Consider the following 27,143-nt stretch of genomic DNA (forward strand, 5'->3'; position numbering starts at 1 on the left):
AAAATCCAGAAACTAGGAATAGAAGGAGTCTACTTCTATATAATAAAAGCCATATATGAAAAACCCACAGCAAACATCATACTCAATGTTGAAAGACTGAAAAGTTTTCCTCTGAGATCAGGAAAGAACAAGGATGCCTGCTTTTACCACTTGTATTCAACATATTACTGGGGCTTCTAGCCAGATCAATTAGTCAAGAAAAAGAAATAAAAGATATCCAAATTGGAAATGAAGAAGTAAAATTATCTGTTTGCAGATGATAAGATCTTTATCATACTTATTTAGAAAATCCTAAAGTGCCCACAAAAAACTGTTAGAATCAATGAATTAGGCAAAGTAGTGAGATACAAAATCAACACACAAAAGTCAGTTGCACTAACATTGAAAAATCTGAAAAAGAAATTACAAAAGGAATTCCATTTATAATAACATGAAAAGAATAAAATACTTAGAATTTATTTAACCAAGGTTGTGAAAAACTTGTAGAATGAAAACTACAAAACATTGCTGAAATAAAATAGATATAAAAAATGGAAACAGGGCTTCCCTGGTGGCACAGTGGTTGAGAGTCCGCCTGCCGATGCAGGGGACGCGGGTTCGTGCACTGGTCTGGGAAGATCCCACGTGCCATGGAGTGGCTAGGCCTGTGAGCCATGGCCGCTAAGCCTGCGCATCCAGAGCCTGTGCTCCGCAACGGGAGAGGCCACAACAGTGAGAGGCTCGCATACCACACACACAAAAAAAGGAAACACATTGCATGTTCATAGATCAAAAGACTTAATATTGTTAAAATGTCAATACTACCTATAGATTCAGTGAAATTTCTATCAAAATCTCAATGATGATTTTGAAGAAGTGGAAAAACCCTTTCTAAAATTCATATGTAATCTCAAGGGACTCCAAATAGCAAAATAATCTTGGGGAAAAAAGAACAAACTAGAAGACATCACATTTTCTGATTTTAAAACTTACTACAGAGCTATGGTAATCAAAACAGTGTGATATTAGCATAAAGACAGACATAGAGACCAAAGGAATAGTATAGAGAGCCCAGAAATAAACCCTTGCACATATGAGGATAGTCTTTTAAACAAATGGTGCTGGGAAAACTGGATTTCGATATGCAAAAGAATGAAGTTGAACCCTTACCTAACACCATATGCAAAAATTAAATAAAAGTAGATCAAAGATCTAAATGTACCTAAAACAATAAAACTCTTGGCAGTAAACATAGGGCAAAATATTCAGGATACTGGATTGGGCAATGATTTCTTGGCTATGACACCAAAAACACAGGTAACTAAAAAAATAAACATATTGTATTTCATGAAAAAAAAATTTAAGTGTGCATCAAAAGACACTACCAGCAGAGTGAAAAGGCAGCCCACAGAATGGGAGAAAATATTTGCAAATCATACATCTGACAGGAGATTAATATCCAGAATATATAGAGAACTCCTAAAACTCAACAACAAAAAAATAATCCAACTAAAGTTGCGCAAAGGACTTGAATAGACATTTTTCCAAAGCAGATATACAAACGGCCAATGGGCACATGGAAAGATGCTCAACGTCACTAATCATCAGGGAAATGCAAATCAAAACTACAATAAGCCAACTCCTCACACCCATTAGGATGGATACTATGAAAAAAATCAGAAAATAAGTGTTGCCAAGGATGTGTAGAAATTGGAACACTTATGCACTGTTGGTGGGATTGTAAAATGGTGCAGTCACTGTGGAAAACAGCATGGTGGTTCCTCAAAAAATTAAAACTAGAATTACCATAAGACCCAGAAATTCCACTTCTGTGTATATACCCAAAGTAATTGAAAGCATGTCTCAAAGAGACATTTGTACACCCATATTCATAGCAACATTATTCTAAACAGCTAAAACGTGGAAGCAAACCAAGTGTCCATTAATAGATGAGTGGATAAGCAAAACTACAATGGAAATTCTGCAATATACTACAACATGGATGGACCTTGAGGACATTATTCTAAGTGAAATGTTAGTCACAAAAAGACAAATATTGTAAAATTCCACTTATATGAGGTGCTTAAGGTAGTCAAAATCATAGAGACAGAAAGTAGAATGGTGGTTGCCAAGCGCTGGGGGGAGGGAAGAATGGGTAGTTATTTTTTAATGAGTATAGTGATTCAGTTTTACAAGATGAAAAGAGTTATGGAGATGGATGGTGGTGATGGCTGTGCAATGCTATGAATGCATTTACTACCATTGAACAGTGTACTTTAAAATGGTTAAGATGGTAAATTTTATGTTATGCATATTTTACCACAATAAAATATTGAAGAAAAACAAGGACTGGGGACCAACACTGAATACCAGCTAATGATAGCTCCTTACTACTCGCCACCCACCCTCTTTCCCAAACCCAGGTGGGTTTCTTCTCCTTATATCTCCCTATCCAGCTAACGAAACAGCAATTGTCCATGTTCAGGTCTCCTAAAATCAACTGGCACAAACCTATCCCCAGAATATGGTCCATTACTTTATTTCATTTTCAAAGTTTTTTCCCATCTGATCTACCTTATTTCCTGCTCTACCAAGTGACTAAGCCACACCAAACCTTCCTATAGTAATTCAGTGCTATACTGTGATTTAGGCCTTCTAGATACCTTCTCTAAGGTCAGGCCCTAAGCTTTGTTCCACATCCCTCACCATAGCAAGCATGTCTGCATGTCATGCCAATCTGCTCCTGGTCCCGTATTGCCAAGAACATGAACAGTCTTACTGCCTTATATAGCCCTTCAGAAATACACCTAGAGAATAACGTTTAAAAGTGTGATATGGGGCTTCCCTGGTGGCGCAGTGGTTGAGAGTCTGCCTGCCGATGCAGGGGACACGTGTTCGTGCCCCCGTCCAGGAAGATCCCACATGCCGCGGAGTGGCTGGGCCCGTGAGCCATGGCCGCTGAGCCTGCGCGTCCGGAGCCTGTGCTCCGCAACGGGAGGGGCCACAGTAGTGAGAGGCCCGCGTACCGCAAAATAAAAAAAAATAAAAATAAAAAGCGTGATATGTACAACACTGCTATCAGAAGATGTTCAATGAAAAAAGGTTTCAGTAGCAAAGCAAATATAGAAATGCTATATACTCTACTCCCATCTTGGAGATTCATGATGAACAAAAATAAATCCAAGGCTCTGGGAAGCCCTGCATCAAAGAACACTATTTGACTGTTTAACTTAGTGTTTTGCAGACAAATTCAGACCTATAACACTTTCTCACAAAACACTCATCTCTTGGGACTCACTTTGGGAAATGTTGGTCTAGAGTGTGTTTCTGAGCTGTCATCAGCCTCCAGTTTCTAAGCCCTTCCCAATTCTCTGGCTCTAGTCAATTAAATTCACAAGTTAAGGATTCCTCACCCAGGATTCCAAGATGCTTATCTTCCTCCAGCTGCACCTTTTCCTGGAATGTCTCATCTTGGAAGGCTTCATATCGAACTTTCCAGTAAGTACCCCCGATTCGGCTGGAGCTCTTCTGGAAGAATTTATCTGAGCCACTGGCATATAAGGAGGCAAATTTCAAATTATTTAGCCATGTGTCAAATAGGTTTCCATCTCACCCTTTTTCTCATCAAGTTATGGATCTTTGTGATTAGGAAGGACCTCAGAGATCATCCAGGTTAACTTCCACCCACTGAAGGTATTTCCTCTGGTGACAACACAAATTAACAATACACAGCTTCTGCTTGAGCCTTTCCAAGATCAGGGAACTTATTTTCAGAGAAAGCAATTCCTTTTACTGTTGTATAGAAATAGGCTGAAATCTTCTTGCTTGTAAGTTCTAGACACTGGGATCAGTTTTGTTCTCCAGAGTTAAGTAGTCTTACATCTGTCCTTAATCATCCTCAGGTACTCAAGATCCTTTCTTCCCTTAATCAATAATATCTTTCTTTCAAAAATGAAAACCCACTAACTTAACAAGACGAGCTGCAGATTCTTAGAAGCCATGCTGACACCCAAGTGCCTACTTTCCTATGTTTTCTGCAGATTCATTCCATTATGTCCTACTGGAAGAATAAACATGATTGGGTGTCCTAGGATATTTCTCCATAAACTCTCTTAGTCATCTATCAAGTGCCTCTTTTGAAAAACCTTGAATCACTGATAGACCAGTGAGTAAGTATAACTTAAAGCTTAGCAACTGATTAGGGCACTAACCTTCTACTCTATCTTGCCCACATCTGAGTCATGGATGAGGCATGAGAATTTGGAGAAATTCCTCCAAAAGGATGAGCATGGAATGGCCACAGGCAGGTTGCTTCCCCTCTTCCTACACTTCTCAGAGTGCATTTTACACTTCAGCTTAAATGTCTCCTTCAGACTATGGTAAAGAAAGGAAGGAGCAAAGACATAAATAATTAGTAAATTATTTTAAATGATCCGGTCCCACCTGGACCTTCTTTTCTGCTTGGACTCTTTGCTGGGAATATGACTCTTTGCTTGGACTCTTTGCTGGGAATATGACATAACCATACAAAAAGTTTTATAGCTCCCCAAGAGCAAGCACTTCTGGGGGCTACAAGAATTTGGCTATCAGTTGTGCCATGTAACTTCAGACAAACAATGACTGTGATCCCCAAGTGAAGTGAGAGATTTCTGAGAGGGAATAATAGGTGTGTGTTGTTGGGCCCAGGAGTAGGGAGAGGGAATACACTACCTCTTACCTGCCTGGCTCCCTCAAATTCTTCCCCGTACTCCCATCATGCCCCATTGGGCCGTAGTCCCATTGAATCTCATGGGCCTCAATGAAGTACTGCCGGACTTTGCCTGTGAGTAGGTTCATGGGAGGTGCCATGGAGCAAGACTTGATCTTGTAGAGTGCTTGCATGCCATCTGCAGGAAGAACATCATGGCTAGCTCCATTCCACCCAAAACATCTTCTACCCAGGTGACTCAGCTTTCTCCTTCTCCTAATGTTTCCCCCTTCCACCTTCCACTAGGCTCTTTACCCCTGCCTCCAAATGGGCTACTTTCTCTCACTCCTAAAGAGCCTAGCTGGGAGAGAGAAAGCCTATGTGGGAATTCAAATATCTCCACCTGCTCACCACCATTGACTCATTTACCAGACCCTTGCTCTTGCCTCTGCAAAATGCTTACATTGTAGCAACATCACAGAGCTTGAAGTCAAAATACCTGAGTTCAAGTCCAAGACTTATCCTTATCTATAGGACCTTAGGCAAGTCACTTCCTAGACCTGAGCTTAACCCCTGATTTGTAAATGGGGAGAATAGGGAAATCTACCACACTAGGCCCATGGGAGCATCAAATTTTAAAAAGAGGAGTAAGTTATTTGTAAAGTGGGAAGCTCCCAAAGTAATGGAACATCATCTACACATGAAGATGAAGCTTCACACTTGGGACTGTCAGGAAAATTCAGATTCTAAGTAGTGTTTCCAAATGTGGAAGATGTTACATTGAGGCATAATGGTAATGGATGATGCTGTGTTATATTTGCTTGGCTAATTATAGAGGTCATTCAGGTACATTATCTCATCTGAGTCTCACAACATCCCAAGGAGATTTGAAATTTGAAATCAGAAATCAGAGGTATGAAGAAGGAGGAGGTAAGGATATTCATTTTTGTTGAATGTGCACTATATGCCAGGCCCTGTGTCAGGTGATTTACATATGTTATCTCCTTCAGTCCTCATAACTAGCCTATGAAGCAGACTTTTAATGTCCCTTTTTGAAGATTAAGAAAATTAAGGATCAGAGAGGTTAAGTAAATTGCCCAAGATTACATAGCTAGTCAGAGGTACAGTTGAGATTTAAGTGCCTATCTTTTAACTGCAAATTTGAGTACTCATTTTCTTCTCTTGTATCCAGGATCTTGGTCTCATCATTCCCCCATCTCTAAGATTCAAAATCCCATTATCTCTCTGAAACCTCATTACAACTTTATATGGTAGGAATCATTATTGCAATCCTCATGAGGAAACATAGACTCAAAAAAGTGATATGTCTTATCAAAGGTAACTAACTGGTGGAACCAGGTTTTGAATCCAGGCTTGTCTGGCTCTAAGGCTTATGTTTGTTTCACTATTGCACTGCATCCCTAACCTCCATCCACATTCATATTCTCTTATCCAGGTACATCTGGTACTGAGGGCAGACCCTGGACAATGGAACATGAATACCTGGCTCCTATTGGGTCAAACTTACCATTCCAGAATCAATATCCCACCAGTCTATAATTCCTCACCTACTCAAATCAACTTTCACATACTCACATATCATTTTCATGACTTTCACTTGATTTACCATACTTCAAATAATTCTAGAAAGTGAGAGCTGAAGATCTTAGAAACTATTTAAACCCAATCCCGCATTATATATATATATATATATATATATATATATATATATATATATATATATATAGCAAATGAAGCATAGACGTGGGAAGGGATTTTTCCAAAATCACATAGAGATTTCTTCAGTTTTCCACAGAGCTGAGACAACTTGAACCTTCTAATCACCTACCTAATGCTCTTTCCATTGTCTCATAGGTTCCTCTGGTCCTCTGATGTTTCTCACTGCACAGGGCCATTACCTCAACCATTCTTCTTCTAAAAACCAAACCTTCTAAACCTATTGCTGTTGGATTCTAACTAGAGTGTCACTACTCGCCCACAATACTCCATGATCTCCTGAAAAAGCCTTACTCTTCTTTAACTAATTACTCCTTCACTCCCTGTTCAATCAGCAGCAAATACTATCAGGTCTTAATTCCTTAGAATTCTGAGCAAAAAAAAGGCAGCTTAAAAGTTCACTCATCCATTCCTATACCACCTTATGTTAGAGATGGGGAAGATGAAACTCAGAGAGTAATGCCCCAGGTCAACTTGCAATTTAATGGCTGAGCCAGGAAAGAACCTGGAATCCCAGAATTCTAGTCTAATGTTTCATCATTTATCCAACTATCTCACCTGAAAGACCAATTTTATGTCTCCAGGTCAGAAACCCAGCCTCCTGATAATCATCACTGCCACCTATGTCCTGTATCTGAAAGATCAGAGATGTTGGATCTCACCTTGCAAGTGACTATTCACTTGACAGCTAATTAACCAGGTGCCAGGTTCCCGGGGTACCATCTCAGCAGTCACAAAAGTGGCTGGAAAGATATGAGCCACATCAGTACGGTGGCCTCGGATGGTCAGCATCTGTCCATGGAAGAAAGCTGTGTGGACATCTACCTCGTTGCCCATGCCAAACAAGTGCCAGGCCACACGCTTCTGTGCACACATGCTCAGATCTGGTAAGTTTCCAAAGACAAAGCCATTGATTGCTGCAAAAGAAAATATCAGAGTTAGGAAAGGACAGCCCAATGAGAGAGGCCTTACCATCAGACAATAATAATAGATAACATTTAGATGAGGATTCAAAGAGCACACTGTGCTGACCATATGTATTATCTTATATAAATCTCACAAACATCCCTGGGAAAGAGGCAGAATTCACTGTTATTATGTAAAAAAATGTGAAAATCAAAGCTCAGAGAGCTAAAGTTACTTCTCTCCCAAGACCACAAATCTATTATGTGGTAGAGCCAGGATTCCAACCCAGAAATCTGAGGAAGCTTTCTAAGAAATGGAGTTTATTTTACAAACTTTCTGTCCATCTAAACCAATTTCCTTCTGAAATTTCCACAGGACAGTTGTCAAGTTAGCTAACTAATTATCATAGTTATTACAAGCAATTGGTTTAAAACTAAGGGAAATTTGAGCTGTCCAAGCCATACTTTGCATCTTCCCTCTGAGTTTTCACCTCCCCTTGGGACTCTCTCATTTTGCGCCCACCTCTGTCACCAAGTAAATCACTCCCAAAAATAAATGAAAGCAAAATCACTTACTTTCATTTCTAAACTCAGTTCTCTGTCCATGCCCCAGGCTTTCGTGCCTTTAGTTTGTTTTAAATTTAATTAAGATGGTCAACTCCCTTATGGGAAATCATTTATTTTCTCTACAAAATGTGTAATTTTAACAGTTTGCATCCTTTTTAGAACAAAGAAATGTTCACTAATTATATCAGTAGGCAATCCTCACCAAAGTGACCTGAGCATATAGTATATGACTTTGGAGTCCACAACTTGGGCTATTCCACTTTAGAAAGCAGGGTACCTAATGGCAAGAGCATAGCCTACGCAGTCAGACATATCAGGGTTGGAATTTTAGCTGTGCCATTTATTTTCTGTGTAATCCTAGAGCCTCGGTTTCCTCATGAGTGAAATGGGAAAACCATCTACTACTCACGGTCTTTGTGAGAATTAAAAGGAACAAGGTATGTGAAAACATCCACCAAATGTTAGGCCCAGTGGAGACCCTCCATCAATGTTCACTGTCATAGTGTGGCCACATACTCCCACCTTACCATGCATCCTATTGCTCTCCTGAAAGGTCTCATCTTCTATGTCAACTGAGGCAGGGTCTGAGCAATAAGTGGCAATGTTCTCATTGATATGCCAGCTAAGGTTCTCATCTATCACACTAAAGAGGAGGAAGAAATCATTGTCCACGTCCTGCCGCTGAGGAGGGAAATTCCCATCCAGGGTTCCTAGGGAAAGTAAGAAAAGAGCCTTTAAGAACCTTCTTTCTTGGAAGCAGAGGAAGATGGCAGAAGAGTAAAACGCGGAGATCACCTTCCTCTCCACAGATAAGTCAGAAATACATCTACACGTGGAACTGCTCCTATAGACCACCCACTGAACGCTGGCAGAAGACCTCAGACCTACCAAATGGCAAGAAACTCCCCATGTACCTAGGTGGGTTTAAAAAAAAGAAAAAACAGAAACAAAAGAATAGGGACGGGACCTGCACCAGTGTGAGGGAGCTGTGAAGGAGGAAAGGTTTCCACACACTAGGAAGCCCCTTTGTGGGCAGAGACTGTGGGTGGCTGAGGGGGAAAGCTTTGGAGCCACGGAGGAGAGCACAGCAACAGTGGTGTGAAGGGCAAAGTGGAGAGATTCACGCAGAGAGAATCGTTGCCAACCGGCACTCACCAGCCCCAGAGGTTTGTCTGCTCACACGCCGGGGAGGGCGGAGGCTGGGAGCTGAGGATCGGGCTTCGGTCAGATCACAGGGACAGGACTGGGGTTGGCGGCGTGAACACAGCCTGGAGGGGTTAGTGCACAACGGCTAGCCGGGAGGGAGTCCGGGAAAAAGTCTGGATCTGCCGAAGAGGCAAGAGACTTTCTCTTCCCTCTTTGTTTCCTGGTATGCGAGGAGAGGGGATTAAGAACGCTGCTTAAAGGAGCTCCAGAGACAGGCGTGAGCCGCGGCTATCGACGCTGACCCCAGAGACGGGCATGAGACGCTAGGGCTGCTGCTACCACCACCGAGAAGCCTGTGTGCAAGCACAGGTCACTAACTACACCTCCCCTCCTGGGAGCCTGTGAAGCCCGTCACTGCCAGGGTCCGGTGATCCAGGGACAAGTTCCCCAGGAGAATGCACGGAGTGCCTCAGGCTGCTGCAACGTCATGCTGGCCTCTGCCGCCGCAGGCTCACGCCACAGCCGTACCCCTCCCTTGCCCCGGCCTGAGTGAGCCAGAGCCCCCGTATCAGCTGCTCCCTTAACCCCATCCTGTCTAAGCACAGAACAGATGCCCTCAGGTGACCTACACGCAGAGGCGGGACCAAATCCAAAGCTGAACCCCAGGAGCTGTGCGAACAAAGAAGAGAAAGGGAAATCCCTCCCAGCAGCCTCAGGAGCAGCGGATTAAACTGCCACAATCAACTTCATGTACCCTGCATCTGAGGAATATGTGAATAGACAACGAATCATCCCATATTGAGAAAGTGGACTTTCAGAGCAAGTTACATTATGTTTTCGCCTTTTCCTCTTTTTGTGAGTGTGTATGCGTATGCTTCAGTGTGAGATTTTGTCTGTATAGTTTTGCTTTCACCATTTATCCTAGGATTCTGTCCTTCCGTATGATATTTTTTTTTCTTTTTTAAAAAAATATTTCCCTTAATAATTAGTTTTTTTAAATAAATTTACTTTATTTTATCTTATTTTATTTTATCCTCCTTCTTTCTTTCTACTTTTTCTCTTTTATTCTGAGCCATGTGGATGAAGGGCTCTTGGTGCTCCAGCCAGGAGTCAGTGCTGTGCCTCTGAGGTGGGAGAGCCAGCTTCAGGACACTGGTCCACAAGACACCTCCCATCTCCATGTAATCTCAAATGGCGAAAATCTCCCAGAGATCTCCATCTCAACACCAAGACCAAGCTTCCCTCAAGGACCAGCGAATTACAGAGCTAGACATCCTATGCCAAACAACTAGAAAGACAGGAACGCTACCCCATCCATTAGCGGAGAGGCTGCCTAAAATCATAATAAGGCCACAGACATCCCCAAACACACTACCAGACACGGACATGCCCAACAGAAAGAAAAGATCCAGCCTCATCCACCAGAACACAGGCACTATTCCCCTCCATCAGGAAGCCTACACAACCCACTGAACCAACCTTAGCCATGGGGGACAGACACCAAAAACAACAGGAACTACGAACCTTCAGCCTGTGAAAAGGAGACCCCAAACACAGTAAGATAAGCAAAATGAGAAGACAGAAAAACACACAGCAGATGAAGGAGCAAGGTAAAAGCCCACCAGACATAAAAATTGAAGAGGAAATAAGCAGTCTACCTGAAAAAAATTCAGAATATTGATAGTAAACATGATCCAAAATCTTGGAAATAGAATAGACAAAATGCAAGAAACATTTAACAGGACCTAGAAGAACTAAAGAGGAAAAAAGCAACGATGAACAACGGAATAAATGAAATTAAAAATACTCTACAAGGGATCAATAGCAGAATAACTGAGGCAGAAGAACGGATAAGTGACCTGGAAGATAAAATAGTGGAAATGACTACTGCAGAGCAGAATAAAGAAAAAAGAATGAAAAGAACTGAGGACAGTCTCAGAGACCGCTGGAACAACACTAAACGCACCAACATTCAAATTATAGGGGTTTCAGAAGAAGAAGAGAAAAAGAAAGGGACTGAGAAAATATTTGAAGAGATTATAGTTGAAAATTTCCATAACATGGGAAAGGAAATAGTTAATCAAGTCCAGGAAGCACAGAGAGTCCCATACAGGAAAAATCCAAGGAGAAACCCCCCAACACACATATTAATTAAACTATCAAAAATTAAATACACAGAAAAAATATTAAAATCAGCAAGGGAAAAACAACAAATAACACACAAGGGAATCCCCATAAGGTTAACAGCTGATCTTTCAGCAGAAACACTGCAAGCCAGAAGGGAATGGCAGGACATATTTACAGTGATGAAGGAGAAAACCTGCAACCAAGATTACTCTACCAAGAAAGGATCTCATTCAGATTTGATGGAGAAATTAAAAGCTTTACAAGCAAGCAAAAGCTGAGAGAGTGCAGCACCAACAAACCAGCTTTAGAACAAATGCTAAAGGAACTTCTCTAGGCAAGAAACACAAGACAAGGAAAAGACCTACAATAACAAACCCAAAACAATTAAGAAAATGGGAATAGGAACATACATATTGATAATTACCTTAAATGTAAATGGACTAAATGCTCCCACTAAAAGACACAGACTGGCTGAATGGATACAGAAACATGACCCATATATATGCTGTCTACAAGAGACCCACTTCAGACCTAGGGACACATACATACTGAAAGTGAGGGGATGGAAAAAGATATTCCATGCAAATGGAAATCAAAAGAAAGCTGGAGTAGCAATTCTCATATCAGACAAAATAGAGTTTAAAATAAAGACTATTACAAGAGACAAAGAAAGATAGTACATAATGATCAAGGGATTGATCCAAGAAGAAGATATAACAATTGTAAATATTTATGCACCCAACATGGGTGGACCTCAATACATAATGCAAATACTAACAGCCATAAAAGAGGAAATCGACAGTTAACAATCATAGTAGGGGACTTTAACACCCCACTGTCACCAATGGATAGATCATCCAAACTGAAAATAAATAAGGAAACACAAGCTTTAAATGATATATTAAAAAGATGGACTTAAGCGATATTTATAGGACATTCATTCAAAAAGCAACTGAATACACACTTTTCTCAAGTGCTCATGGAACATTCTCCAGGAGAGATCATATCTTGGGTCACAAATCAAGCCTTGGTAAATTTAAGAAATTTGAAATCGTATGAAGAATCTTTTCTGATCCCAATGCTATGAGACTAGATATAAATTACTGAAAAAGATCTGTAAAAAATACAAGTACGTGGAGGCTAAATGAAACACTACTTAATAACCAAGAGATCACTGAAGAAATCAAAGAGGAAATCAAAAACAATTGACAATGCAGACACAACGACCCAAAACCTATGTGATGCAGCAAAAGCAGTTCTAATAGGGAAGTTTATAGCAATACATTCTTACCTTAAGAAACAGGAAGCATCTCAAAGAAACAACCTAACCTTACACCTAAAGAAATTAGAGAAAGAAGAAGAACAACAACAACAAAAAAAAAAATTAGCAGAGGGAAAGAAATCATAAAGATCAGATCAGAAATAAATGAAAAAGAAATGAAGGAAATGATAGCAAAGATCAATAAAACTAAAAGCTGGGTCTTTGAGAAGATAAACAAAATTGATAAACCATTAGCAGACTCATCAAGAAAAACAGTGGGAAGACACAGAGAAATAGAAATGAAAAAGGAGTAGTAACAACTGACACTGCAGAAATACAAAGGATCATGAGAGATTACTACAAGCAACTGTATGCCAATGAACTGGACGACCTGGAAGAAATGGACAAATTCTTAGAAACGCACAACCTACTGAGAGTGAACCAGGAAGAAATATACAATATGAACATATCAATCACAAGCACTGAAATTGAAACTGTGATTAAAAATCTTCCAACAAACAAAAGCCCAGTACCAGATGGCTTCATAGACGAATTCTATCAAACATTTATAGAAGAGCTAACACCTATCCTTCTCAAATTCTTCTAAAATATTGCAGATGGAGGAACAATCCCAAACCCATTCTATGAGGCCACCATCACACTGATACCAAAACCAGACAAAGATGTCACAAACAAAAAAATCTACAGGCCAGTATCACTGATGAACATAGATGCAAAAATCCTCAACAAAATACTAGCAAACAGAATCCAACAGCACATTAAAATGATCATACACCATGATCAAGTGGGATTTATTCCAGGAATGCAAGGAGTTTTCAACATACACATAACAATCAACGTGATACACCATATTAACAAGTGAAGGAAAACAACCATATGATCATCTCAATAGATGCAGAGAAAGCTTTTGAGAAAATTCAACACCAATTTATGATAAAAACCCTGCAAAAGTAGGAACAGAGAGAACTTTCCTCAACATAATAAAGGCCAAATATGACAAACCCACAGCCAACTTCGTCCTCAATGTTGAAAAACTGAAACCATTTCCACTAAGATCAGGAACAAGACAAGACTGCTCACCCTCACCACTCTTATTCAACATAGTTTTGGAAATTTTAGCCACAGCAATCAGAGAAGAAAAAGAAATACAATGAATCCAAATCAGGATAGAAGAAGTAAAGCTGTCACTGTTTGCAGCTGACATGATACTCTACATAGAGAATCCTAAAGATGCTACTAGAAAACTACTAGAGCTAATCAATGAATTTGGTAAAGTAGCAGGATAAAAAATTAATGCACAGAAATCTCTTGCATTCCTATACACTAATGATGATATATCTGAAAGTGAAATTAAGAAAACACTCCTATTTTCCACTGCAACAAATAGAATAAAATATCTAGGAATAAACCTACCTAAGGAGACAAAAGACCTTTATGCAGAAAATTATAAGACACTGATGAAAGAAATTAAAGATGATACAAAGATATGGAGAGATATACCATGTTCTTGGATTGGAAGAATCGACATTGTGAAAATGACTCTACTACCCAAAGCAATCTACAGATTCAATGCAATCCATATCAAACTACCACTGGCATTTGTCACAGAACTAGAACAAAAAATTTCACAGTTTGTAGGGAAACAGAAAAGACCCCATATAGCCAAAGCAATCTTGAGAATGAAAAATGCTGGAATCAGGCTCCCTGACTTCATACTATACTACAAAGCTACAGTAATCAAGACAGTATGGTACTGTCACATAAACAGAAATACAGATCAATGGAACAGGATAGAAAACCCAGAGATAAACCCATGCACATATGGTCACCTTATCTTTGATAAAGGAAGCAAGAATATGCAGTGGATAATAGACAGCCTCTTCCCGTGAGCCATGGCCGCTGAGCCTGCGTGTCCGGAGCCTGTTCTCCACAGCAGGAGAAGCCACAACGGTGAGAGGCCCGCATACAGAAAAAAAAAAAAAAAAAAAGACAGCCTCTTCAATAAGTGGTGCTGGGAAAACTGGATAGGTACATGTAAAAGTATGAAATTAGAACACTCCCTAACACCATACACAAAAATTAACTAAAAATGGATTCAAGACCTAAATGTAAGGCCAGAAGCTATCAAACTCTTAGAGGAAAACATAGGCAGAATACTCTATGACATAAATCACAGCAAGATCCTTTTTGACCCACCTCCTAGAGAAATGGAAATAAAAACAAAAATAAAAAAATGGGATATAATGAAACTTACAAGCTTTTGCACAGCAAAGGAAACGGTAAACAAGACCAAAAGACAACCCTCAGAATGGAAGAAAATATTTGCTAATGAAGCAACTGACAAAGGATTAATCTCCACAATTTACAAGCAGCTCATGCAGCTCAATAACAACAACAAAAAAAAACCCAATACAAAAATGGGCAGAAGATCTAAATAGACATTTCTTCAAAGAAGATATACAGATTGCCAACAAACACATGAAAGAATGCTCAACATCATTAATCATTAGAGAAATGCAAATCAAAACTACAATGAGATATCATCTCACACCAGTCAGAATGGCCATCATCAAAAAATCTAGAAACAATAAATGCTGGAGAGGGTGTGGAGAAAAGGGAACACTCTTGCACTGCTTGTGGGAATTTGAATTGGTTTAGCCACTATGGAGAACAGTATGGAGGTTCCTTATAAAACTACAAATAGCACTACCATATGACCCAGCAATCCCACTACTGGGCATATACCCTGAGAAAACCAAAATTCAAAAAGAGTGATGTACCAAAATGTTCATTGCAGCTCTATTTACAACAGCCCAGAGATGGAAACAACCTAAGTGCTCATCAACAGATGAATGGATAAAGAAGATGTGTCACATATATACAATGGAATATTACTCAGCCATAAAAAGAAATGAAATTGAGCTATTTGTAATGAGGTGGATAGACCTAGAGTCTGTCATACAGAGTGAAGTAAGTCAGAAAGAGAAATACAAATACTGTATGCTAACACATATATATGGAATCTAAGAAAAAAAAAAGTCATGAAGAACCTAGATGTAAGTTGGGAATAAAGACCCAGACCTACTAGAGAATGGACTTGAGGATATGGGGAAGGGGAAGTGTAAGCTGTGACAAAGTAAGAGAATGGCATGGACATATATACACTACGGGACATAAAATAGATAGCTAGTGGGAAGCCGCCACATAGCTCAGGGAGATCAGCTCGGTCGTTTGTGACAACCTAGAGGGGTAGGATAGGGAGGGTGGGAGGGAGGGAGTTGCAAGAGGGAAGAGATATGTGAACATATATATATGTGAACATATATATATGTATAACTGATTAACTTTGTTATGAAGCAGAAACTAACACACCACTGTAAAGCAGTTATACTAGAATAAAGATGTTAAAAAAACCTTTATTTAGCAACAGTTAGCTGTAAGGGGTACTCATAAGTAAAGGATAGAAAGAGAGGGGCCTTAAGAGTCTATTAGCAACAGAAAAGTAGGTAGAGACTTCTGCTGCTAATTTGTATTTCTGAATTCTTCACATGAAACCACCAATTCAGTTGAGCCTGTGACTTGAAGATGAGGTACATAGGATCTAGAATAATTCCTTCCCACCATCCCTGCCTATGTCTTCAACTCAGGGCCTTGATCTAACCACACTCCTGTAACACACAGGTCTTCAGGCCTGACTACACCTTAAACATACCATATTTCAAACGAAACCCACAATCCTCCCCAAATTCTGATGACTACACTTTCAATCCTATCCAACAGGCTATTAACACATACCTTAGTCTTATGTAACTTGACATCCATCATTACTAATTCGAGTTTTTTAAGTAAAATAAGAAAAAAAGAAAGTAGCAAAGTGTTTTTAAGTATTTTGTTTCTGTTTTTTGTTTGTTTTTAGACAAAAAGTAGTGAAATAGAAAAAACAGTGAAAAAGGGAGTTTGGCAGGATTTATTCCTGTTAATAAACTAGGGTGCTAAATTAACACTCCCCAGCCTGCTGCTTAATATATAGGTGAGTCAACAATATCACTGCTTCCCCTAGATATCCCAAACTGTATCTCACAGCTCACATTTGGGGCTTATACCTCTTTTACAGGTTATAAGGGGTCCAATAAGGCCAGTAGCAATGTCTCGTGGAGCATCTACGTGAGAATGATAGATCCAGGTGAGGCACGCTGGGTCAGCATCAGTGGGTGCATGGCCTTCTGGAATGGTCCAGTTGTAGATGTGGCTGCCTCCCGGGGGAACAGAGTCATCAGCTTTCAGCCAACCAGAGGAACCATCTGGATATAAGGATCCTAGAAAATGAAATTGCATATGTTTAGTCCCAGGGTGAGTGAGAAGGAGCCTGGCAGATGTAGAAGCCAGGAGAGGGACGTATGGAATACCTAGTTCCAGTCTTGTGGAAGGTAGAGTTCTAAAGTTCAGCACAGTGTTCCTCACAACCTAAGGAAGGCACAGATTCAGGTAATATCTAGCCAAGAAACCTAGACCTCAAATCAACAGTGGGTAGAATGCTAGCAGCCCTTGGGGAAGGAGCTATGACCATAGAAAGTGCTATACAGCCTAACCTAGTAAGGCTCTAGTGCAAAGCCAATGGAGGCAAGAGAAGAAAATATTCCCTTCCTTCAAGCACTCACTTTGAAAAACAGAAAGCAGACAATCACAGAATTTCCATTTAAAAGCAACTTAGTGATCAATTGATCTATTCCCAAGTTATGAAAGAGAAAACAGAGGAAAAATAACTTGTCCACAGGGAGTTAATGGTCAAGTCAAGACCTTCTGAGTTTGCTCTCTATTCCCCTCACTCACCGTTGTGTCAGTACTATAGGCCATTGGGCCTGGGATAGTAGGAGATACAGATGAGTAAACTGATCTCCCTCTTAAGAAAAACAATGGGCCTTTTGGAAGACTGTGGCACAAGAATAATGCTCCCTTACATTCACAGAACACCCCTCTCTTTTCAAAACACAGTCAAATATTTTACGGAAATGCCATTCAAGTAATTCTTTGTGATAAAAGGTAAATTGAATCTCTACATTCTTAATGAAGAATTTGAGGTTCAGAGAGGGACAGTGACTTGCCCAAAGTGACAGTGTGTGAATAGCAGAACTGATAACAGTACCCAGCCATATTTTCTCTGAGGAGAGTCCCTGCCACTTCAGATCAAAAAGGAACACTATCTTCATTCCCAGCTCCTCTCCCATGGCAGTAAAGAAAAAGCGATATTTGTTGTAGGTAGGAGAAAAAGGATGGGCTGATTTACCTTCTGAGTCTTTCTCATAGAAAACACCATGGGGGTGGATTGTGTAGGGACGAGTGGCAAAATTCTTCAGGTGGATAAGAATAATATCTCCCACCTCAGCCTTCAACACTGGCCCCAGGAAGCCCAGCCAGGCTGGCTGAACCATTTCATCCATGTATGAACCATCCCTGTATTCCTTGTAGATGGTCTTCTTGTAGCTGCTCCCTATTCGGTTCTTGTCAGACTTCAGGAAGTTGGAAGCTACTCTGGGAAGGAAGGAAAGGGAAAGTCACAATTTTGCCTTTTTCCAGAGGTGGCTGACCAAAATGTGTCCATCTTTGTTTAGGGCAAAACAAGAGGAAATGGGATTGTACTGATCAAAACATGAAATCTTTACGTTAGAATCTAATTGTTAGACAATGAGAAGTATTAAGTTAAACCATATGAATTTGCTGATATTTGAGCAATTTTAACCTACAAAATAGACAATTTCACTCAGTAAATCCTAATATATAATAATGTGGAGGCAACCAACTATGGACAGACTCTTTTTAAGTGATCAACTCCCTATCCAGGTGGCCTAACTTAGTGCTGCCCTTCTGTATATGGGAAGTCTTATAACATAGTGGTTAAGTTCACAAACTCTGGAGCCAGGGAGTTTCAATTAAATGCCAATATTGCCATTTCCAAATCTGTAGGACTTTGAGCAGGTTACTTAACTTCTCTATGCATATTTTCTCCATCTGTAAAAGGAGATAACCATGGTACCACTTATTACTGGTGACTAAAATAATTAAAATACATAAAGAATTTAGAAAAGTACCTGGAAAATAGTAAAATCTTAATAAATGTTAACTATTACTTCAAGGTATTGGAGAAGGGGATAACAAAGTTATCCCTCAAAGATACTTTTAATACAGACTCTGTGACGCCAAAACTAGATGAGTAGAAAAATGGTTTGTTAAAAAAGAGAGCTGTTTTTCTTACTCTAATTCTTCCTAGAGAGCTCTGAGATGTTACAGTCAACTTTGGAAAACTTTGAGGCTTTGGAGAGACAAATCAATTCATGATCACAAAAGATTTTTTAATACATAAATTCGATTTTTTTCAATGGGCATTTGTGGAACACCTGCAAAGCTCTAAAATCAAGAAAGGTTAATCCTGGGCTTCCCTGGTGGCTCAGTGGTTGAGAGTCTGCCTGCCGATGCAGGGGATACCGGTTTGTGCCCCAGTCCGGGAAGATCCCACATGCTGTGGAGCGGCTGGGCCCGTGAGCCATGGCCGCTGAGCCTGCGCGTCCAGAGCCTGTGCTCTGCAACGGGAGAGGCCACAACAGTGAGAGGCCCGCGTACCGCAAAAAAAAAAAAAAAAAAGAAAGAGTAATCCTGTAGGATCTGTGAGAGGCAGAATGGTGAGAAGAGTACCAGCTTTGCATCCACATTACCCAGGTTCAAATCCTAGCTGTCCGTTTACTAGCTCTTGGACTTGAGCAAGTCATTTGATCTCCCTGAGCCTCAGTTTTTTCATCTATAAGATGAGAATATTCATACTCACCTCCTAAAGTTTCTGTAAGAATTAGGTGGGACAAAGTATATAAATTTCTAGTACAGTACCTGTCACAAAGTGTTACATAAGTGATAGCTATTGCTGTTATTTCCTTGATTGTAAGGCTGATCTTATTTTTTCTCATTTTTACATATCTTAAATCAGTATAGTTCCACTGAACTATGGCAGCATACATACACTACACACATCTTACAAACACTGTATATATATCATGTTTTTTCTTGCTTAAAAGCTAAATACCTATTATTAAAAGAGCATTGTGGATATCACCTTAGAATCAAGGCAATGTGGAATGACCTTTAGGACCCTAAAAATACTTAGGCATCTCACTGTGGAAAAGCGAACTCCATATGGGATACTGGCTCCTGAGTCAACTAGTTGTCTTCTCAGGAAATGTATCACTGGGCTTATGGCCCAGAGAGATCAGGAGCTGGCTGCAACCACACCCTGGGGAAAGGTCTTCAAGAGCTACCTATTGACCTCAAGAGTGCCCCTCCCTAACTCCATCTTTAATTCCACAAGAGATTAAACCTACGTGTCACTGTCCAGAGGCTGGTTCGTGATGACATTCCTTCCCTTAGGAGCATAGTTCCACTGCACGTCCTGGATGCCCAGATAGTAGACTCTAGTGGCCCCATCAGTCAGTCGGGGCCACAAGGGTTGCACGAACAGCAGAGCCCATAGAAGATGGCCTGGCTCCATGGCCCACATTACTCTGGGAAACAGGCAAATGAATAGCTGTCGGTATAGAAGAAAGAGAACAAAGGGGCTTTGCATGTGTCTCGAAAAGTAAAGAGGCAAGAGCCAGACTGAGTGACTGAGAAAACAAAAACCGATTAGCCTAGAATCTCTGCCTTACCTTTTTCCTTTCAACAAGTGTTCAAGGATCTCTACACATTGGACTTTGGAGGGCAAAGTTAAAAATCACTTGTACTGACAATTGTGTATCACTTTCTTCAGAAGAGAAATCTGGATCCATTTTCTTCAGCAATGTAGAAAGAAGAATATACTCTAGCCCAAAAATTAGGAAACAGGCATCAGTAGCCCGAATGAGCCACTGACTCACTCGGTACCCAAATCAGGTCACTAATTCTCCCTGTGTCTCTGTTTTCACCATTGTCACTTTCCATCCTCTATGAACTGTGTTTAAAAACAAATGAGAATTCACCAAAATACATTTATTAGGATGTTCATAGACCCAAACTGGAAACAGTCAATATGTCCATGAACACTATAATGGATGAGTAGATGATATTTTATTCATATAATGGAATTCTATATAAATGGTAATGAGCAAACTAACACTATACATGAAAATATGGATGCCTCTCACAAATACAATGGTGCAGAAAGAAACGAGACACAAAGGGTACATATTGTATGATTTCATTTATATAAAGTACAAAATCAGGCAAAACTAATCTATGCTGTTAGAAGCCAGGATAATGTTTTCTCTTAAGGTAGGGATCAGTGACTAGTAAGGCAGAGGAGGAAGGCTTCTAGGAAATGTTCTGTTTCTTGATTTACTTACTGGTTACATGGGTACGTTCAGTTTGTGAAAATACACTGAGCTGTGAACTTAGCACATTTATCAGAAGAAATGTTCTCTGCTGGTTCTCTGCCATGCACAAATCCATTTAATGTGTCCAATCTTGAGTCAGAGTTAGAACTAAGCTTCTAACCTTTCATTCTGATACATCAGCCAGGCAGTTAGACTTTTGGGGGCTGATATGAAGCACTCAGTCATACTATACACAGCCACAGTCAATCCCAGAAACACAGGCAACATAACATAAACACAAATATACATACACTTGCATGCATATACATAGACACATGCAGTCTTATCTAAAAGCAGAGATGCAGACACTTTCATCCACACTAGAACCACAGTGTCACACAGAACCTTAGTCACTTTCAAAATAATAATAACCTACAATGGAAAAGAATCTGAAAACGTATATATATATATATATATATATATATATAAAACTGAATCTCTTTACTGTACACCAGAAACACAACATTGTAAATCAACTATGCTTCAATTAAAAAATAATAAAAATAAATATTTATAGTGTGTGCATGACATGTCAGACATTGTTCTAAGTGCTTTACAGATTAAATCATTCAATCTTCACAGCAACACTATGAAGCAGATGCCATTATTATCCCCATATTATAGAAGGAGAAACCGCAGAACAGCAGTATAAGATAATTTGTCCAAGTTTACCTGTTAACAATCAGTAGAGTTGGGTTGTGAGCTCAGGGAAGTATAGGTCCAGTGTCTATGCTTTTTTTTTTAAATTGAAGTATAGGTGACTTACTATATTATGTTAGTTTCAGGTATACATGTTCGTAATTACCATACTATACTACTTTTCACAAAATATACTTGCACACACAGAAAACATGTACAGACATATCTTGCTTTATTGTGCTTCACTTTATTTCACTTCACAGACATTGTGTTTTTTACAAATTGAAGGTTTGTGGCAATTCTGTATTGTCAGATGATGTTTAGCATGTTTTAGCAGTAAAATATTTTAAAATTCAGGTATGTACATTTTTAAAGATGTAATACTATTACACACTTAATAGGCTACATTATAATATAAAGATAACTTTTACATGCACTAGGAAACCAAATAATTGTGTGAAGATTTATTATGATATTAACTTTATTGCTGTAGTTTGGAACCAAACCCACAATATCTCCAAGATATGCTTGTATATGCCTATAGCTATAGTTATATCTGAGAAAACCCCATACATTCTGAAACATGCAATCATATGTAGTTGTGATCACTTCCAGAAACAGACACATATATTCATATGGGCAGAGATACATCTAATCAATATAATTCATGATGATGATAATAATGATGGTAACTATCATTCATGCAGAAATTACTACACACTAAATGTGATGCTCACTTTTTTATATATAAATTATTTCACTAAATCCTCAACCTAAGCACATGATATTAGGGACAATTAATCAAAAATAGAAAATCAAAAATATGCACAGACTCACACGTGGATAGGAAATCTCCAGATATTTACCCTGATTGATAAACAGAACTACAGATTTCCCTACATATTCTCAGACCCCTCCACACAAAGTAGTGGCCCAAGTGTGTAATCCCCAGTCTTCATATGACATTTGGAAGAAAGCCCTTGATATGTGGGAGGACCTGTTTTTGGATTCCTCTTCCTAAAACCTGGCTTTCCTACTGACCAATTGTGTAGCCTTGGATGATATTTAGCCACTCTGGACCTGTTTTCTTATCTATAAAATATATCTAATAATATAAGCCTTGGAGAAGTAAATTAGAAAATTACATGTAAATTCCCCAGTACAATTAGTGCTTAGAACATAACAGACAGTAAATGTTGGTTTTCTTCCTCTTCCTTCTCCATCCTGGTGACAGTTTGTTAATTTATCCTTACTGTCTCCCACACATCTTATGTTCTATATTTCAACTCTAAGGGCTAACTTAAATCCTAACTGCTCCAGAAGACCCACTCTAGCCTCTCCATATCACTGTTCTCTGAAGAACTATTTACTCTCTATAACACCCAAATACATGAAGTGAAACTTTGTATTATTATTTTCTTTGTCTCATAAGCTGCCTCATGAACTGCCTTTATTTACCAGATTGGACTATAAACTCCTTGAGCGTGGATGTCACATCTTAGAGGTCTTTGTGTAACTACTGGCAGATATGGTGATGGGGGCCCTGTAGGTGTAACATAAACAGCTACTGCTAAAGTGACATAAAACAGCGATAAAGAGGCATGGACATATATACACTACCAAAAGTAAGGTAGTTAGCTAGTGGGAAGCAGCCGCATAGCACAGGGAGATCAGCTCGGTGCTTTGTGACCGCCTGGAGGGGTGGGATAGGGAGGGTGGGAGGGAGGGAGATGCAAGCGGGAAGAGATATGGGAATATATGTATATACATAACTGATTCATTTTGTTGTGAAGCTGAAACTAACATACAATTGTAAAGCAATTATACTCCAATAAAGATGTTAAAAAAAAAAAAACAACATAGACATACATTTTCCCACCAGTTGACTTTAGTCAAGTTCGCCACTGGTTCAAAGAGTAACCTTAGTGAGCCCCAGTTTTCTCATCTATAATATAATAGAGCTGGACTATAACTTACTTTTGGGGGGTCATGGATCTTCGGGAATATAATGAAATGCAAAAACACAGAACTACAAAAATGTTTTATATAAAGAGCTCTCAAAGAGTCTTTCTAGCTCTCACATTCACTGATGAAATACAGGTGCATTCACATGCACCAACATATAGTACCACATATGGATACACAAATATCATGTCCTCAGCAAGGAGGGAGTGTCCTTGATTCAATGAGAATCTGAATGCAACATGCACCTCTTTCAAGCTTCCTTATCAAAGAGGTGTCAGCAAGGCTGTTGTGCCTTAAACTAACGTAGAGAGAAAACTGTCCCAGGTAAGAGTTCCACAATTGAAGAAGCACATTGTTAACTTGGAAATATTCCCAGAAAAGACTGGTATAGAACTTCAGCAATAAATGAAAAATCATTCAAAGGGTGACTAATGACCAAAAGGACTAGATAATAGAACCTGGGAAAAAAATGCATCTTAGCATTTGCCTAGCACTTTCCACTGTACAGTATGTTTTTCATATCTTCCATATTATTTAATTCTCACATTCTTGTGAGATAAGGATTTTCTTCCCCATTTTGCATTGAGGACACAGGCTTTGGAATCAGATTGCCTAAACAAATCCTGGCTTCGCTTTTCCTAGCTCTGTGACTTGATAAACTGCTTCACTTCTCAAGCCATAGTGTCTTGATCTTTGAAATAGAATTTATATTATTTGCTACATCTCAGAGTAGTTGTGAGGATTAAATGAATTAAGATCTGTAAATGAATAGAACACAAATAAGTACTCAAGTGCACAAGAGATCAAGAAGTATTAGTGGCTATGATTATTACAGACAAGGAAATAGCTTTAGAAATGAAAATTGCCAGATTCACAAAGCTTTAACATTTTATGGATAGCCATAGCACATACACACTCATAAGTTCCTATATACAATAGCACATTGTAAGCATATAGGCACATGTATATGGCTGAGATTAATTTCTTTGGAAGGAAAATGATATATGAAAAGAACCAGAACTTTTGAGTCAGATAAACTTAGGTTTGAGTGCTGTTTTCAGCTGCGTTTGAAAGAAATAGCACCAAGGACTTAGTAGGTATCTGATAAGTATAAGTTTTCACTTCTTCTAGTCACTAACTTCCCTTTTTATTCCCAAAGCTGCATTTGTTGTTGCTACTTTTATTGTTGTTTTTTTAAACTTTGTTTATCATTATAAAACAGAAGAAAGGGAAAGCCCATAACATTCTTTTAGAATCACTTGGATATTTCATGGTAAAATTGAAAGCCTTTAGACTCTAGGAAAATAGATTCTAGTTATGAATTCATCATTTATTAGTTGTATGACATGGAAAAAGTCACCTAGTTTCTTGAGCCTTGATTTCATCATCTCTTAAATGGAAATAATCTCTGCTTCAGACTCCCTATTAGTTTGCTATGAAGATAAAATGAGATGAAGGATTTGAAAGCCCTATATAAACTTTTCACTTGGACAGGGCTATTTTTTTTCAGCTGAGCCCACAGGAGGAGGTCTTATAGAAAGGCCAGACTGAGGAGGAAAAATAAAAGGGAAAGGTAAAAGGAGAAATGAAATAAAGTGAGCAAGAATCCTGGAGGAAAGTGAAAAAAGAGGGCAAAAGGAGGAGGTGCTCAAAGGAGGAGAGAGAAAGAGAGAGAGAGAGAGAGAGAGAGAGAGAGAGAGAGAGAGAGAGAGAGAGAGAGAGAGAGAAGGGATTTCTGGGATACTTCTAATTAGACATAGTTTAGTCAGTGTACACTGAGACTAGTCAAAACTTCCTTTCCTGGCATCCCAATGTTACCTGGGCCTGGTCTCCATCATCCATGATAGTTTTCATCACTGTTTTCCCTAGAATTTGCAAGTTGATCCTTTAATGAGACAATGCTCTTCACTCTGAGTTTGAATAGACTGGTCTGGACACTCTCATCCTAGACAAAGGATCACTCAGCTGGACACAGAAATGCTGAGCTATCCTTGAGGTTTCATCTCCAATTTCAGAAGTCTTACTAATAGAACCCTCCATCAAGATTGACCTTTTGGTCCTCCACTTTCTTAATGCTGTGTGGTTTTTTATTTACCTTGTGACTCAAAATAGGGGATTTTCTCACCTTCAGAGGGTATGGGACTTTACTGGAAGGGAAAATGGGGAGAGTGTTTAAAGTCTCAAAAGAGTAGTACAAGTACAATTTGTATTATTTTTTAATCATTGTCACTGTATCTTAGTATGTCAGAGATGGGAAAATCGAGGCCCACAGAGGAAGAGACTCACCTGAAATCCTGAGAGCTAGTACTAGAACCTAAGATCCTCTAGCCTGGCAATCATGTCCAGTATATTATCACCATACTGTTCCTGGGACAATATGATTTCACTACATATTTGCATTTGTATTAAGGAGGTTTCTTTATTTCCTCACACCCCAGTTGTGGTATAATAGAAAGTATACTGATTTGAAACTAGAAAGGCTGGATTCAAATTCTCTTTCTTGCCTGTGATAGCTATGTGACCTTTCAACAAGTCACTTTCACCTATTTGAGCCTCAGTTTTCTCATCCAGTTGGGGGTAATATTTATTTCACAAGATTGTTTTGAGGCTCAAACAAAATAATGGATATATGAGCCCCTAGCAAAGGGCTTAGAATACAGTAGATGCTCAGTAAAAAACTGAATGTATTTTAGATACATACATCCACAAAGACCTTTAGAAACTATATTTTTTCAATCCCTGATGTGACATATAGAAAACTGAGACCAGAGAGATGAAGGGGCTTGCTCAAAGTCAAGCAGCCAGTTACTGGCAAAGCCAGAATTTGAACCCATATTTTCTAAAATATTTCTTCTACTTAGGCACTAAGTGTGAGAAATAATTCAGATTTTAAGCTGATAGCTTAGTTCAGCTATAATTTACTGCCTTACTTTGTGCCAATCTGGATCTCAAAGTATGAAACTAAATGATCATTTTTAAGTGCTTGAGCTTCCCATTTATGTAGTCCTCAGATCCATTACTTCAATAAACCCCACAAACTGTGAGACAGAAAATGAGCACACTATTTCAACAGGAAAATTAACTACTCTCTACAACTCCAGGATCGTCTCTGAAACAGCTGAGCCAGTGTGGTCCTGGCCATTTTGGTGAGAGGAACAAAGAGAGCGTATTGTCCACTTTAACTTTCCTGCACACCAAGCCATGCTTCCTCCAACTTCTCAGCCACTGACTTTCTCTTCTAGTGGCCCAGGATTCCCCTAAACCAAGCTGAATAAAGGTTTTCTTCAAAGAAAGGGAGGCAAGGTAGGGTTTGGAAAGAGAGGGGAAAAAAGCTTACCTTTGCTGCAGAAAACACTTCCATATTCATGTCAGTGGCCTAGTGATGCTAAGCTGCAGACCCCAGCATGAGTCTGCCAGCCCTGCTCAGCCTGTATCCTGGGTTACAGAGCCTTTCTCATAAATAAAGTCCGGGGCTCCAATTTGGCTGGTATTACTGGAGAGGGGTGAATGGAGGCTGGGGCAGTTCTAGGTGACCTCTTTTCCAGAAACTAAACTGCTGGAATGTCTTGTTCTGGGCCTGGTTTGGTACAAAACCCGGGACGGTTCTTTGACCATATCCGGTGTTTTCCAAATCCCGGTTAGGATCTCCAGAGGAATTACAAGAGGGTGGGCTGCACTTCTCTTATCTCAGCTTGCTAGTTGGTATTTGCTGAGAGAGG

At 39.5% G+C, this 27,143-nt stretch overlaps 1 protein-coding gene across 1 annotated transcript in view; it reads right to left on the reverse strand.

Moving 5' to 3' along the window:
* Positions 1-26,887, reverse strand: part of HEPH (hephaestin) — a 94,910-nt gene extending 68,023 nt beyond the window's left edge. The window contains exons 1-8 of the mRNA XM_060137419.1: positions 26,762-26,887; positions 19,795-19,997; positions 17,715-17,959; positions 16,534-16,746; positions 8,403-8,585; positions 7,066-7,320; positions 4,697-4,865; positions 3,393-3,529 (exon numbers count right to left, since the gene is read on the reverse strand). Of these exons, the coding sequence (XP_059993402.1) occupies positions 3,393-3,529; positions 4,697-4,865; positions 7,066-7,320; positions 8,403-8,585; positions 16,534-16,746; positions 17,715-17,959; positions 19,795-19,997; positions 26,762-26,791 (1,435 nt within the window). The 5' untranslated portion in view covers positions 26,792-26,887. The remainder of the gene's footprint in view (positions 1-3,392; positions 3,530-4,696; positions 4,866-7,065; positions 7,321-8,402; positions 8,586-16,533; positions 16,747-17,714; positions 17,960-19,794; positions 19,998-26,761) is intronic.
* Between the last annotated feature and the right edge of the window lie 256 nt (positions 26,888-27,143).

The sequence above is a fragment of the Lagenorhynchus albirostris genome, chromosome X (assembly GCF_949774975.1).
Source record: "Lagenorhynchus albirostris chromosome X, mLagAlb1.1, whole genome shotgun sequence".
Lineage (NCBI taxonomy): Eukaryota > Metazoa > Chordata > Mammalia > Artiodactyla > Delphinidae > Lagenorhynchus > Lagenorhynchus albirostris.